The sequence below is a fragment of the Rhea pennata genome, chromosome 1, assembly GCF_028389875.1.
Source record: "Rhea pennata isolate bPtePen1 chromosome 1, bPtePen1.pri, whole genome shotgun sequence".
Lineage (NCBI taxonomy): Eukaryota > Metazoa > Chordata > Aves > Rheiformes > Rheidae > Rhea > Rhea pennata.
In genome coordinates this window covers 50674238-50691051 of record NC_084663.1, presented here as the reverse complement: position 1 = coordinate 50691051, position 16814 = coordinate 50674238, and the positions used below count along the sequence as shown (strand labels likewise).

Sequence of the window (16814 nt, the reverse complement as noted above, 5' to 3'; positions counted from 1 at the left end):
CCTATTATGAGTTCAGATAAAAGTTTTTATTTTCTTTTTAACTGGTCTTTCAATGAAGGAACAGCTTTTAAGAGTTTCTTTTTTCCACTGTGTAGGGTACTTATGCAACAGTTTATAAGGGAAGAAGTAAATTGACAGAGAACCTGGTAGCTCTGAAAGAAATTCGTCTGGAACATGAAGAGGGAGCACCGTGCACAGCCATAAGAGAAGGTGATAATTTTTTTTGTGCTTTCTGGAATTTCAGATATTTCTGGTTTTCTGTTTGTCCAAAGTACTGTTGGCAGAAAAACACAGATTACAACTGATGTAATTTTTGATAAAGAGAACTGGAATTTAGACCAATTAAGTCTTAATATTTCAAATGTACTTACTTTGTGGTGGTGGTTGTGTTCTCAAACACGGTCTTTAAGATGTGGATAGTTTTATACTGAATTATGTGTATATAATGAGTGACTTTCAGGGATTCAGAATACATTTTAGGAAATGATTACTTCTACCTGAAATGTATGTGTGTGTGTGTGTGTGTGTATAAATGTATAATTACAATTCTCTGCTTACAAGTTTCTCAAATGTTTGGTGGTTAAATACCTTTTTTGTACTTGAGTTACCTTAATGCTATATGAATATTATGTTTTGTAGAGTATCTCCTTAATCTTAAAAATTAAACAAATACCTTACATATACAAATGTGCTAGTTGTATTGCATTTATTTTTGACCTTTCTCACATTTACTTATACTTAAAATTCTTTTTACAGTGTCATTATTGAAAGATCTGAAACATGCAAATATTGTTACATTACATGATATAGTGCACACGGACAAGTCTTTGACTCTTGTTTTTGAATATCTGGTAAGCATTGAAACTACTACTGAGTTTATACATTTGATACATCTCTTAGAGATTATTGTTTCTAAGTAACACAGACATATCAAAAGTCTGTGACATCTTTTTAAAAATGATGTGATTGTTAATATTTTTCTTCTGCATCTAGAGTGAATGGAAAATTGTAAAAGTGTATTCAGTTGTAAGATTGCCATAAATTAGTAAATATTATTCTGATAATTTCATATTTCATGAGTAGCAATTTACTGTGAGCTACCTTTCCTTTTTTTGAGGAAAACGTCTGCTTGTACCAAAATCATTAATGAAGAAAAAAAATAATTATGCTATTACCACAGTGGTATTTTTCTATTATGACACAATTTTCACAAATTTTCTAAGTAAAAATGCATACTTCAAGATAAACCATTTTACATTGCATCCATTTCAAGCAAGTGCTCAGAATTACATTCCTTGCTTGCTTGCCTCTTCCACTGTAGCTGCTTTCTCACTGAAGCTTTATGTAAAGATATTTTTGTATACTACGCTAGAATATGTAAGTGCGATAAGAGGAATAAAGAAAAGCTCTTTCAGTGTAATTGGGGAAAGTAGCATTTCATAAAATATGCTGATGCAGAACGTGGAAGAGAAGGCAATAACAAATAATGTGCGCTGGGATAATCTAACTTGCTGGAAAACATGGGTATTTCCATCCTTTGCAAAGCCATTTTTCTTCATGTTCTGCATGTTTTCTTGTCAAAAAAATGTGGGGTTTTGTCAAAAAACTGCTTTCTGGTGGATGATTTCTTTACCAGTTCTAACAATAAATAGTATGTACAAAATGTCTTGTCCAAAATTTTACTAAGCAATGATGATGGTGTTTTGACAGGACAAGGACCTGAAGCAGTATATGGATGACTGTGGAAACATCATGAGTATGCACAATGTAAAAGTGAGTGTTTCTAGTGATAGTGACTGGTTTCCAGCTATTTCTGTTCTGATTTAAAAATTTTAGAGTGCTTAATTATTATGAGTTATGTGGTTTGGATGTTCTTTTTTTGTTTTCTGGGGTTTTTTTGTTTTTTAGTTAAGAAATATAAATTCCTTTTCCATCTTTGGGTCTGGCTCAACTACATTTGATGTCAGTGGGAGTTGTTCTGTTTAGTTTTGGTAGCTTTTAAGTGTTTAAACCATTTAAAACAGGAGATTATATCACTTTTCATAAGATTCCATTCTCTTTGAAGTTGCATTTTTTTAAAAAAATCCTAAAAAAAAAAAAAATAAATTCATAACTGTTTTGATCTGTCCTTCCATTATTTTTAACTTCATTTATTGAGGTATCTATTTAGATTTGTCTTTTAATAGAATTTTTATATGTGCTAAGGAAAATGTGGTCTCAGTCATGACTGTGGGTTTGCATACCACTGCCTAAATATATATTTAAGAAACAGTGATGTTCATCTCTCTAGGCGTGATAAAATAGAAGTGATTTTCTTTGAGGTTTAATTGTTGATGTTAAGTATAGCTATAGCCTGGGCTAGTGACTCGTTTTCAAGTCTGACCTGGTGAAACCTTCCAATGGAGTAGTTGTCCTTGTTTTTGCCTTAATAGCATATTGTATAACATATTCTTTATTGATGTGCTTATGGGATTCAGTCTGGTTATCAATTACAGTTTGATTAGTTTTTTCTTTTATTTTGTTGTCACATTAGAGTAAGTATCTGTGGGAAAAGACATCTACCTTAAACCTATCACATTGCTTCCTTTGAGCGTGTGTGAGGGGAAACTATTTAATTTGAGAAAACAAAAAACATAATTAGGCCTCTGTTTTTGATTAACTGCATAAAAGGTGAAGTGCAGAACCAGAAAGTGCTTTAAGCTTAAACTGTAAAAAAAAAAAAAAAAAAAAAAAAACACTTTCTATAATAAGTGTAGTTAAAGAAGAAGAGGAATCTGCTAACCTGCTAGTGATAATCCTAGTTAAGCAGAGAAATGTTTTTGTCCTTGTTTTGCTCATGGCTTAAGCTGGTCCCTAAAAGCACATTGGCAAAGTCAGTACATTTGGCAATAGAGAACTAGACTAGCTGCTTAACTGTGGCACCTGTACAAACTTACTGTACAGTAACTGTAGGGGTTGGGATCATTATTAATATTTAAGATACCTCCCTGTGCATCCTTTCATTCACATTCCTCAGCTATTGTAGGCTTTTGAGTTTTTAATGAAATGAGGGCAGATAATAAATGTGTGTGACCTTTGCAGATAGATATTACTATTTCAAACAAAATTGTGAGTTCACACGTGTTGTCCTGTGCATTTCCAAAAGGATCCATGCTAACTGTGGTGAAGATCCAGGCTTATCTGCTCTGTCTTGTTGACCAATCCTTGCTGTCCCAGTGCACACTAGAGATGGCTATTGATTTCCACAGCTGTGCTGTTAATATCACTTGTGAATGACTACCCCTGCAACAGTATGGGTATGAATAGATGGAACAAAACTTGTTGCGTCTCATTCTGCTCTTAAAAAAATAAAAAATTCCACATTCCTAATCCTCACCCCGCTTTTTTTTTGGAGTAGATAAATCTCATATAAGCAGACTGAGAGCAGATGGATGTAAAATACACCTGCCGTGTATTTGTCTGGTTTAGGAAAAAGAACTTGGGGATGTTATCTGATACAAAAATAAGTTCATGTGTTAGAAAATGATGATATAAAAACACTCCAGTGTTTCTCCTTAAGCACCTTATTATGTGGTGAATTTGTCACTTTGGTAAATTTGCTACTGTTTGTAACACTCTACATTTTTTGTTCAGTAATTCATTTTTCATTTGCTCACCTTTACTGAGGAGGACTATTGTATAGTAATTGATGCCATTAGTAGCTACCCAGAAGTCTTGTGTTCAAGTACAGGCCCACTGTGCATAAATGAATTGCAAAGTACTATTTATTAAAGCAGTGTTAAAGTAAACTGCCTTGGCTAAACCTTTTTTCACTCCTTACTATGTATGTGTCTATGTATATGTGGTGTTAATACGCATAACTGCAGTTCCTTGGTTGAATTGCTGTCCTAAAGGGCTAAAATAAATACCTGCGTATCAAGGTGAGGGGATGAACATAAATGCAAGAAACAGACTATTATGGCAATCCTCATTTTCCCAGTTCTGTGTTTCATGAACTCATGAATCCAAGTGTATTTTTCCAATAGCCTGTACAAATATTATTTACATAGTTTTGCCCAATTGGATAAGGAAGCTGAGCTACATTTTAAGAAGGGACTCTGTAGCAAAAAATAATTTCTAGTCAGAGACCATTGACTAAAAAGACATTAGCGTGGGGAAGAGCATTGGTAAATAATAATTTGGAAAAAAAACCCACCTCTTTGGTTCTCTTCTGTTACGTAGAACAAATTGCACTTAAAATTGTGGTGTTAAAGTATTGTGTAAAAGTAATGTATTATCATAAAAGGGTTTTAGATTTCTAAACAATAATGAAAATACTCAGAATGTGTTCATATGAAAAATTATCTTAACTTTTTGAAATGGACTTTTGTATTGCTTACAATACAGAGATTTAACTCTACAGTGCCCCAAATGGACTGTTAGAATAACAAGTGATCTATAGATTAATATTTTCAGTCTAACTTATATATAAATGTTCTGTTTTGTAGCTATTTTTATACCAGATTCTTCGTGGTTTGGCATACTGTCATAGGAGAAAGGTGTTACATCGAGATCTGAAGCCACAAAATCTACTAATTAATGAGAAAGGAGAATTGAAGCTAGCAGACTTTGGTATGGACTGAAATTCTTCTGTAACAATTATTTTCTTTACTCAGCAAAAAGAAAGTACTGAAAATAAGTTTCACTAAACTTTGAAATACTTTGGAATAGAGAATGTACATTTGCAAACCCCTGTGAACATCAGGAAAAATAACATTAAGATGTGCATTAAAGCATCTTTTTTTCTACATCTTTACCAATTCAAAAGGCCAGGATTCAGAACCTGTATTGTGTCTTCCTGAGAACTTGTCCTCATTATTGCTGCTTTTTGTTTATACTGGAACATTTTACTGGAAAAGTAAAAAGTAACTTAGTCAATATTACCAGGCAAGCAGCATGCTGTCAGTGATTTAAAGTAGCTATACTATTGTCAGAACCTGTTTTGAATTGTTGTTTGGAGCATTAGCTGACATGGGTAGAGGTGAATGGAGAAATTGTATTTCTAGGACATCTTGAAATGTCCCTGTTAGCTAGGCTGTTGGAGGCATAAAATGAATAGACTTCAAACTGAAGACTTTTAGGTTTACAGGGCTATTACTAAGGGTATTTTAAGGCTTTTGATTGATTCCTTTTCATTTGTGAATCTCATTTGATTAAGAATTGGTTTGTTTGTTTATTTCAGTTTTCAGCCTAAATTGTGCTTCATATTAAAAGAATTGTGAAGAGAGCTCTCAAAATACTGGTTATCTTTTCCACTCTGATTTCAGTTAGTTCATCCTAGTGATGATCTGTTCCATTTTGTGTGTTCATACTTTAAAATACTCCACTTTCATCTAATAATAGCTCTCCTGCCATTCACTCTAATCTGGCATGGAATCTTGTTACTTGATTTTTGTGCTCTTTACTTCAGTATTTTGATTACCTTTCTTCCACTATGTGTTGCCATAGATTATCACTCCTGAAGGATTTTTTTTTTCCTCAAGTGGATTATGCCATGTTTTCTGAATTTTATGATAACTCAAACAGATTTCTGTACCCTTTTTTCTAGTAACTGCTGAACTGTAGCCGTAGCAGTAGCTTTCAATCTATTGGGTATGGTCCCAACCCAAGTCTCTCTCAGTTTTACAATCTTCTGCAGAAGTTAGTATTTTTAGTCTATTTAAGATTTCAGTCTTGACCACACGGAAATATTCCACAAGCCATTATGTTGGTTCATGTGCTTCCTTTATATGAATTAGTGGAAACAACCATAATAGATTCTGGAATTCATTTGAAGAAGACAAAAGAGAAATGGCTATCTGCAGTTACTTTTGGAGAGGAAAGATGAGAACATCATATCTGAAGTGAATTTATGTATATTCAGCAAAAGTCAACCTTTTATAGGATATTAGTAATCAGAGTGATATGCATATAGGTACTGTTGTCACTTAACTTGAGTTTTGAAAGGAAGTTTTACAGCTTCCTTTGAAACTGGCACTTGATCAAATCCATAAGTTGGAGCCTGTGAAGCACTGTCTTTATCATGCTTATTTTTCCTAAAAATCACTCCCAAAGCAGGGTAACTATACTGGGAGAGAGAAGGAGTCTGTCCACATGCTGAATTGTCAGATGTTACTCCATCCTCTATCACTGATAAACCAGGTTCCTTTGGGAGTTCTAGTGAGCACTTGCCATGCAGTGGGGCACTCACATGGATGAGTTTCCTGTTATATTCTGTGTCAGGGAAGTCCTTTGAAAGTTGCGCTACTGCTGGGTTTCTTTCGCTTGTATGTGGATCAGAACTGCTCCAAAGACTGCATCTAACCTGACAGAGCTAACTTCTAGTGAAGTTGTTACTGACAAATTGACAATAGTGCTATGGAAGGCCCTTGTCGGTCCAACACTGCTTTGGTCCATTTCCACCAATTCATTGTTCGTCTGTTGCCTTCTGCCTCTTGCAACATAATTCTCAAGTGGAAATAGTGTGTAAGGGATGTCGGGGTCTGTGGGGTGAGATGTCTTGTTGGTCTAATACTTGGTTGTTTTGAAGTCATCCTGTCAATTTCATCAAGTTTTGATCTGTTTATCTACCTTCTAGGCTTAAAAAGACTGTAAGCATGAGCTAGCTGTAAGTATTGAAAGGCAAATCATAGGCTGTAGAAATGTAATTTTCAAGACTCTTTAATGAATATAATAGGAAAGGTATTTAGCAAAGAATATTAAGGTAAATTTGTCCTTTGAAAGTTATTTGTCAATTCCTTGCAAAAAAAAAAAAGATGCAAGGAATGCAGTGTTTTGGACCTTTCTCTTCATTTAAATAAAATGGAATTGCAAACAAATAGAGATATACAATATTTGGATGAATTATGCCCAGAAACAGCACATTACCTTTTATTTCCTTTTTATCAAGGGTTGGCTAGGGCGAAGTCTGTTCCTACAAAGACCTATTCCAATGAAGTTGTCACGTTATGGTACAGACCACCTGATGTTCTCCTGGGATCCTCGGAATATTCAACTCAAATTGACATGTGGTTTGTATAGTTTTGCTAAATTTTAATTTTGGTTCTCATCATCTGAAAAATGTCAGCTCTTCGTTATTATATAGCAGCATTCAAATGCTTAATCCTTTGAATTTTTGAAGGCTACAGCTGAGTTGTATTCTAGAGACAGTACTGGCACACAGGGAAGGTGCTGGTATTTCTCTTTGAAAATGCAAAGCATCTTTTTATGGTTTAGAGTAAGTGTGCATCAGGTCCACTGTGTTAGGAAAAGAAATCCATGTTCTTCCTGTGACATGATAACATGGTATTTTACCGTGAACTTCAGTGAAGCTGATAAACTTGACATCTGAAGGAAGAAGATGTAATGTGTATAGCTGTGACATAGGTTTTGTTTAGGCTTTTATAATTCTTTTGTTGCTGTATGTCTTCTTTCAAAACAATATTTTTAATAGCACTACGTGGTTAACAACTAACTAATAATATGTTTTAATTTAAAACAAATAACAAAAGTGTTGAAGACCTGAAAGTTTTAAGCAATGGATTGTCTCTTATTTATCTTTTGCTTTGTTTTTATGAAGGGGTGTTGGATGCATATTTTTTGAAATGGCGTCAGGAAGGCCTCTTTTTCCTGGTTCGACTGTTGAAGATGAACTGCACTTAATTTTCAGACTTCTGGGTAAATGGATGCTTTTAGCAATAATGTTGCTATCTGAACATCTACTTTATTCTTTTAAACACGATTTCTCTGAGAACTGTAGATTTTTATCTATAAACAGTGACATTTTATATTCCACTGTGTTGCAGGTGAATGAGGGTACTCTCAATCACTTTGTGCATAGCTGAATTTGTACAGTGCAGAGTCATTGACTGATTTTCTTTTTCTGTTTCGTGTTTAAATTACAAAATTAAATGCTTACTTAAATAAATCTTATTTCTGTACAAATTTTAAGTTCTTTTTCTTTTTTTAACATAGGAACTCCATGTCAAGAAACATGGCCAGGCATTTCTTCCAGTGATGAATTTAGAAACTACAACTTTCCAAAATACAAACCACAACCCCTAATCAATCATGCACCAAGGTACTTTGTTTTTTATTAATAGAAAATACACATCCCTGTAGCTTTGCAAATTTGTAAATGAGAGCATGTTTCCAAGTACAACGTGTTCGTGAATGTTAGAAAACTTCGTATCAGTTATGTTACTGTGGGCAGATACTAATGTGAAGCATAATCCTGGTACTATGCGATTGCTTCATATAATATCGTTTAAGGCACCACAACTCCATAATGACCTATAGAACAGTAAACTGTGATTAATAATGCCTGCATAGTGTTAGGAAGTGCTTCCTAAATAGGCCAGATCTCTCCTGCTGTGCAATAGACTCATTGTTAGACTGGCAAAATTTCCTTGAGCAGTCTCTTGAGACAATGCTAAAGCCATTTATGAGGATTTTGAAGGGCTTTACCTGTATTGTTAACATCACACCATAAATAAACTTTATAGCAAAGCCTAATGCATTGCTTTTGACTATAAAGAAAATGATATAAGATTTTGTCCGCCGATAAATGGGTAGTATTAGGTTAAAAAAAAAAAAAAAAAGCAGCAGCTTTTTTGCTAAAATAAATGGCCCTGATCCTCTTACTAAATCACAGTCCAAAGCTCAGGATTGGTAATTCACCGCTGTTTCTCTCAGCAAATGAGATATTGGCATTTGTATGTATACTTACTAGTGTGCATGAAGGTTATTCAGGTGAATACATTGTTTTGTTTAAATTTTATTTTCAGGCTTGATACTGTTTAATTAAACTAGCTCTTTTGCAACTTTGCTTTGGTAAATAGAGATCAAAAACTGTTTTAATTTTCAAAATATTTTTATTTTTAGGCTAGACACAGAAGGAATTGAATTGATAGCGAAGTTTCTTCAAGTAAGATGTCTTTTGCAATTTTGCTTTATAAAAGTGCAAGTTTAGAGCCTTTAATATGTTATTTCTAAAATTTATTACAAACTAGATCTGTTGGATCTATCTCAAAGTAGAATGTGCAGCTGAGTCTTTAGTGGAAGACAGATTTGGAAAGAGTGATTGTTAGCCTAGCTGGTCTAGGAACTTGAAAGTTCATGTTTAATTTCTTCTGCCAGAAGAGCAGTACTTTTACTTGATCTTGTAAAAATATAATTGGACTCTGTTAATAAATTCTTGAAAATCTAAAGCTCTTGTGAAATAAGGTATTGAAAAAAGAACTTTTAGGTACAAATACTACATTTCTGCAACAATGGACTTAGTTTACTTACTAGAGAAGCAATTACTAATGTGTAATATTACTCTTTGCTGTTTTGCACTGTCTGTGTTCAGATGGTAAAGTGGTATGTGTGTTTAATCTTTTAATCTGCTTTAAGAGTAAGTCATGTACTGAGAAGCAATATGGAAGGCCTGTTTAAGTCCTTGATGGGGTGGCAGAAGGACTGTAACTTCACCAACTTAAAAAGTCTTAGTATTTAAGATGGAGTACACTTATCCTACTTTTCATTGCAACCAAAAATTTAAATTCTATGTCAGTTCTTCATGTGTTTGCACAACCTATGAGAACAGTATTTGCAGTCCTTGTTTGAAGTTAGTTCTTGCTTCTCTACCGTTTTTCTAATGAAATGTCTGCATCTTTGCTGTCCGAAGATGTCAACCAGAAGACATGTTGAACATAGCTTGAAGACCACCTTGTCCAAGTTCCATTTTATGCAAATTGCTACAGCATAATGCATTCTGTTTGGAAAGCTTCTTTTAATCTCATGAAATAGCATTTTATTTCAGTTTAATATTAGAATATAAAGTAGCCAGAAGTCTGTCTTCTAATTGTTGTTAAAACTATAAATAAAGATGAAACTGATGCACATCAAAAATATACTTACAGCAGTTATTTTGACTATTTTAGCAATCTGATTACATGTTGCTAATGCTAATTTAGAAAACATGTTAGATTTTCATGTGTGAAGTAAAAGTAATGACAACAAAGGTGTCCTGGTGAGGAAACATTGAGCAAGTAGAACTGTACTTCTTTCTTTGACGAATCATTTGATGCAAATAATTCTTTAATAAAAAACAATGTGCATATATCCATTTATGTTAATAGTATGAATCAAAGAAGAGAATTTCAGCAGAAGAGGCCATGAAACATGCATACTTCAGAAGTCTTGGAACAAGGATACATGCTTTGCCAGAAAGTAAGAGCAGTAATAAAACAGCAGAGTATTCTTAAGATAATACGTTAAAGCTAAGTTTGTTTCTTAAGGAAAAAATCTCTAACCTGTTAAAGAGTCTGGTATATATTGTTTTTATGTATTTGAGAATAGGAAACATTTTCCCTTATTTAACTGTACAGTTGAGAATAGAATTTTGTTCAATAAAGCATAGTTGCGCATGGATATGAATTAATGTGGGGTTTTTTTGTTACTGTTGCAGGTGTTTCAATATTCAGTCTAAAAGAGATTCAGTTGCAAAAAGACCCTGGCTTTCGAAATTCCACTTACCCAGAGACAGGTATGGGAAGTTCAGTACTTTCTCATATCTGCAAGTTGAATGCTATGCCGGAGACATTCTAAACTGAAAAATACTCTGTTAAATTGGTCTGTGTAAGTGAACTCAAGCAAATACCTGAAAATGACTTGCTTAGTCTTCTAGAAACATGCATGCTAAATGCCCAGAAGGAGATGAATTTAAATAGAGATGGACAGAGGGGCTGTTAATACAAGAACATCTCAGGAGTTTGAAACCATTTTTGTGTGGGTGCTGAATTGTGGCAAAGGAAAAAAAAATGCAACGAGTGCAATTAGAAAAAGATCCTGATATTGGATTAAACAGAAAGAATATTCTCCTGACACTGAAAGACAGAAGAGGTGGAGAATAATTGAATACTCGGTTGTACGAATGCTTCAGTTTCTTACCACGGTCCGTGTTCTGTTGTAGGACATGGGAAGAACAGAAGGCAGAGCATGCTTTTTTAAAGCAGGCAATGCAGAGTCAAGCCCAAGCCTATCCTGTCAGTCAAGGACTTGGATCTGAAGGCAGTTCTCTCTTTTGGTGGACTTGGAATCGCAGTTTGTCTACACTGTCCTCTTCACAGTGGAGTCTTTTTATTTCCAACCTGCAGATTATGTTTTTATATTTGTTGTCACAGTGTGACAATTTTTTGTACAGTTGGTTTTAAGGTCTCCTCTGCCACTAGAGCCAGTAGGTTACAGCTGTTGATGTAACTGTAGCTGCAATTTTTGTGCAGGACTGAGAAACACAGTGCATTATTTATTGCGGAATCATTGCTGCTAAATAACTACTGTCTGTATAGTTAACACAACAGTTCCATGCCTGAAGAAGTTGCAATGGCTTTATGATATGTGAATGCATCTGTTTCTCTTCATAAAATGTTCTACTGCTGCGGGGTTTTTTGTATTTCTTAAACTGCAGTGTTTCCTGGAATGTAAACATAGCTTTGCTTGGCTATAGGTGAACCATCTTTAACGCTCTAAGTTCATGGCACTTAATTCCTTATTTAACATTGGAAGTATGTGTTAAAATAGTTGAAAAAATATAAACGCATATTATGTTTTTGAAAAGCACATGGTGTGAAAGTTGATTCAAACAAGTGAACAATTAACTATTATTTGCTCTCAGATCCTATATTAGTTGCTGAGAAATCACAGCATGGAGACTGGATGATAAATTGTATCAGGGTTGCTCCAGTATACAATATTTGCACATTATTGTGCATATAGGGCCTGCAGAAGCAATGACTTTTTTACCCTTTTTTTTAAACTTAGAAATACAGTTAGTAAAAAGATAATTCGTACGCATTATATCCTGGTTTACTTTTGAAATTTAGAATCTTTTCATTACAGAAGAACAGGATAACTGGCGACAATAATATGGGAATAATGTCACTTTTTCCCATCTTGTTGCCCTACTATTTCTACATTTTTCACTTGAAATCAACTGGAAAGATGCAAGTTTGTACTTGATAATAACTCACTATACTACAGAACTTTTAAAATGGGAACTTAGAGAGTTTTTCAGATCTTAGATGTTATCTGTTTACCAGAGATAGTAAACATGTTACTACTATGCTTATGCATCTCAGTGAGTATCATAAGTACACCCTTGGTGATGGTTACAGTATTTTTAAGCATTTGTGTTCACCTTTATGAACTTATTTGTTTAGTGCATCTTAAAGAGACTGTAAATCTTTATTGGTATATTTTGAAATGGTCATGTAAATCTTTGGCTGGTATATCATGAAAATAGTCATAGGTAACTTAATTTTTTCCTGACATTCACTGTAAAACATTCAGGGGTCCTACCATTTCTGTTCAGGAAATCTTGTAGTTTATTGTTATTTAACAGTATTAAGTGAATTTTTGTATATTTCATTTTAACTTTATTTGTGAATAGTGATTGTGGCATGTTTGGGGGTGTTTTATTAATATTTCATTGATACTGGTAAATTTGAATTGGGACTTTTTTATTTTCTGGAAGAGGGAAATTCATGTGTAATGGTGACTATCGGACCACTACTGCTTTTCAGCATTTGTAAACCGGTTTTACGTTAAATCTTGTAGACCTAACAAACTGCTGTTATTTCTAACTGACCGACCTGTATTAATATTGTACTTTTGAAAGTATAAATATTATGTGGAATTCCTTGGTTTTGTTTGGAAGTTTATAATAACAAAGGCGCTGTGTTGTTAAAAATACAGACTTAGGGAACTTGCAGTTCTTGGGGCATTGTTGGCACCTCTTTGCGAGATCTGCGCGTTTGGGGAGTCACCGGTTTGAAACTCAGCAGCTTCTTAGTTCGTGCAACACAGCAGAGGTAGAGGCAGTAGAAGTAGTGTGACTCGTCTGCACCGGAGGCCGTTCTTGCCATAAACACGGTCTAGAGTTTGCTTTTTAGCAGTCAAGTCCTGCATGTCACATGGTATCAGACGTTTTGCCTAGTCTAGAAGCGTAGTCTGCGTCTCGGATACTTGCGTGGATCTCCTGCCGATACCAGCAGGAGTTTTAGCTGCGTGTCAAAGGCAGATTTGATGCTGAAGAAAAACCTTTGTCCTGAAATAGTTGTTATATATTTTTGTATAGTTGATATGGATCTGATCTAGATTTTATACTGATTAACTTTGTAGGGAATATGTCATAGATGTGGTAAGTGTTGAAGAAGCAAGTATCAGAGAAACATCTGCTTTTTTTACAAAAGTAGTGAAGATGCAGAGTAAATGTTCACTGTGGATAAATGTGGGATTTAGCATTTCTAGAACAGTAACATTTCATAGGGCATAAAAGAAAAAGGAATAATGTGATATTGATGAGTAAAGGACTTTAACTGGTAAAATGGAGTGCAGTAACCAACTTAGATGAGGATCAGCTGCAGCTAAGAAAAGGAGTTTTAAGTAGAAATTCAGCTTTTTTGTTACAGATAAAAAGATCTTCCATAAAATTGCAGCAGTCGCTCTGAATATAAGGTGATTTTTCTCAGAACCTACAAGTGAATCGGTTTACTTTGTTAGGAGATAACTTTAAAGAATGTGTTTTTTTAAGAAACTTGGCATCTGTGATCGGGTCAGTTTTAATGTTTTTGTTGTCCATAATTGAAATTTCTGCATCAGCAGAGACAGCTCGGCGACCGCTGCCAGTTTGGGGCAGCGGTCGGTAAGCCTGAAGTCACTGGGCATTTCTCTGGCATCATTTTTTTTCCCCGGTCTGACAGCGTCAAGCGCCCCAGACTTGGTTTCGCTGTCACTGAGAATTGTAGGGAGTGCTGGAGAAAACCTCAGCCGCAACGTACGTCTGGCTGGAAACCAACCACTAAAAATGGATGGAGTTGCGAGACTGGTGTGACGGCCGCTGCTTAAAGATGAGCGATGGGTGAGCGAGCGAGGGCCTGCAGCGTGTCGCTCGTTGAAGCTAGCTGGTGCATCCCACCAAGCCAGCGGCGGGAAGGCTGTAGCGGTGCGTGCAGTTGCGTGGAGGAGAAGGTGGGGTTGAAGAGAGGAAAGAAGCATGTGGTGAGGAGGTGGCGCGAAGGCTGCAGGGCAGCGCGGGTGGCCGGACGGGGATTCGCAGGCCGGGGGAGAGCGAAGAGGACAGACGAGCTGCTCAGCAGCGCTTCAGCGAAACATGTGTCTCGCCACAGCTGTGTTGTTTTGTGCTGCTTTGCCACAGCGTTAAGTAGCCAAAGTGTACCCCTGAATTGGGCGATCGAAGTTAAAATAAACAAAAAATGAAGAATTGACATACTTTGTATCTGCAAATCATTTGAAAAGATTGCCAGGTAGCATTCTTTGAGCTCCTTGCTTGTTGTTTGTGCATGAGTTTTTCAGTTTAATAAAATATATTGTTTCTGTTTGGCACTGTTGAGATGGAATTAAAGTTAAGAATACAGTCGGTTATTGAGGACAAAATATATGAAAGGTATGTTGTAAATATCCACAAGCTAAGTATTAAAAATCCAGGAAATACCTAGAATTAAGGTCAGACTTATAAGAAATCCAAACAAATTAGGGTATGGAAGTGTTCAGGTGTAGTCTAAAGTGACATGTTGAAGAAGAATTAGAATTTACTGTAGTTGAACAACATAATGTCAGTGAAGGGCAGAGTTAAAATCATCCATGCACCTTGGTAGCACATGGCACCTTTTCTTCTCTTAGTAGCGCTCGTCTTCTAAACAAATGCAACATCTCCTTAAAGTTACCTAATTTTTGATAGGAACTTTCATACTTACATTTTTACAGATTCTGTCTTTTATTCAGAGGCTGGGCTGTTGCAGATTTAATGCTGCATAGGCACGTACGTGGGTCAGCGCTTGCGTCTCAGCATCTATGTTAGACCAGTTCAAGAGATCGACGAAACAACATTGCTTTTAAAAAATAATGGAAGCACCCTGCAAGTATTGTAATGGCTAACCAATACATTGTAAAGCTGACTGTACAGGTGGGATTATTTTGAAGAGCAGAATTGCCAAGTAAATATGTGGGCTTTGTAATTCATACCAGGTAGCACTTTCACCTGCAGAGTTTAGTTGACTGAGGAATCAAACTCTTGTTCTAGGCCACAGTGGAAGTTCTTGTTGTCAGAAGTGGGATTAGAGTTTGGCTGTTCTAGATTGTGTCCTCAAGTGTGTGTGTGTGTGAAAAGACTGTACTGCCTCTCTCTTGTTAACTGAGATAAAAGATTGATGTCAGTGGAAAAATATATACATTAAAATTTTCCATGGTTTTCATGTGTTCTCTAAAGTCCCTTCACTCGTTTCAAGTACTCGTTAAGTAGTTTTCGGGCCAGCTTAAACCGTGAGTACACACATATGCACATACTTACTGATTTAAATAACTGCTTAATTTATTGGCCCGGCTACATCCTCTAAATTCATTTAAGAAACAGGCCCTCTTAAGGAGATTGCTTTCGAGGTGCTCCGGGTGAAACAGGAGTCTCGTTCAGCCTCACATGCCGTACCTCGAAACAAATTATCCCCCGCAGAGCTATAAAGTTTCCTCATTTGTTGTAGGGGGATCCTCTTGCTGCCTGAAATGGCATCGCCGCGGACTGCAGACCTGGGAGGACGCTCTGGCCTGTCCCCCTGCCAGCAGGCTCTTGCTGGAGGCCTCCCGCCAGGCCCCACTGCTGCTCCTCTTTCACGCCGTGAGCTTGTTTTCAGGTCAATGTACCTATTGCTTCTAGCTTGCTTTCAAAGATTTTCTTTTCCCCCCTTTTCCCTTTCCATGTGCTTTTCCCTAATTTACAAAAGGAGGAAGCTGGCCTGGGGCCACATTAGGAATAATTAAGGTTAGTTTTATCGATGCGCCCTTCTCGCGGAGTGGACACAAAATGAAACGATAGGAATCTACTAGGGGGAAAAAACAACAGTATCCCCTGGAGTCCTCTGGTGTAAGAAGCTGTTTCACAAATCCCCCTCCAAGGCGGGCTATGTGCCCGATTGCTCCAGAGTCCTCGCCTAAGGTTCGCGTTCCTTTTTTTCATTTAAATAAATTTACACTCCTCGCTGTGCTGTCAGTCACTTTGCCCTCAAGAAACAGGCTTGCACTCAGTCTCTGCAGGCAGAGCACTCACGTGTTAATTGTTAAGGGCAGTTACCATTTGGGGCTAAAAGCAATTTCAAAAGTTGCAGTTTTCTGACGACTTTGTAGGTGAGTTTAGGTCAGAGTGACCTGTGTTTGTTTATCCTACAGGATACGCAGAGCGCCGCAAGACCAGAAGGGAACAGCAATGTCATTACATAAAAGGCTATCTATACTTACAGTGCCTTTTCTAAATTTATTTGGTGGTCATGATGGCTTCTAAAGATACTTCCTCCACGCACAGAATCGCACAGTGTCTCAATTCAGAGACTTTCTTTTAGAATTAAAATCACAGTCTGTTCTACTGCAGAGTCTGCTTCCCCTTTAAGCAGTCATCTTGTTGACAGTCTGTTACTTCTTTGGTAGCTGTCTGCGGGTTGGCAAACACCTGTCTGATGAGGCTAGTTTTATTTGGACAAAGCAGATTGTTCTTGGTGGACGTAAGGGGTGGGTGTCAAGTCTCTCTCATTTTCTTTGCTTCGTTGTTATTCCTGTTTTCCCACTTTGGAAGTGTTCTTCAGAACTGGTGCTACCTCCCCGTGCCCTGGAAGTGCAGGTGAGAGCCAGCAGATGTGTGTCATCTGGCAAAGCTACCCAGTAGCTGTGGCCTGACTCATGGACATTTGCTTCTCAGGAAAACCAATTTAAAGGTAAGATAAAAATGGCTGACTTAGGTACCCAGCCTA

At 36.4% G+C, this 16814-nt stretch overlaps 1 protein-coding gene across 3 annotated transcripts in view; it reads left to right on the top strand.

Annotated features, from left to right (window-relative positions):
* Positions 1-15275, top strand: part of CDK17 (cyclin dependent kinase 17) — a 95357-nt gene extending 80082 nt beyond the window's left edge. Inside the window, exons 7-17 of one of the 3 annotated variants that reach the window (XM_062585641.1) lie at positions 96-210; positions 757-851; positions 1711-1773; positions 4488-4611; positions 6929-7049; positions 7598-7695; positions 7993-8098; positions 8902-8944; positions 10143-10233; positions 10472-10549; positions 10976-11106. In XM_062585641.1, the coding sequence (XP_062441625.1) occupies positions 96-210; positions 757-851; positions 1711-1773; positions 4488-4611; positions 6929-7049; positions 7598-7695; positions 7993-8098; positions 8902-8944; positions 10143-10233; positions 10472-10549; positions 10976-11013 (972 nt within the window). In that variant the 3' untranslated portion in view covers positions 11014-11106. The other 2 variants (XM_062585633.1, XM_062585624.1) reach the window with 2 other exon arrangements.
* Positions 15276-16814: the final 1539 nt, after the last annotated feature.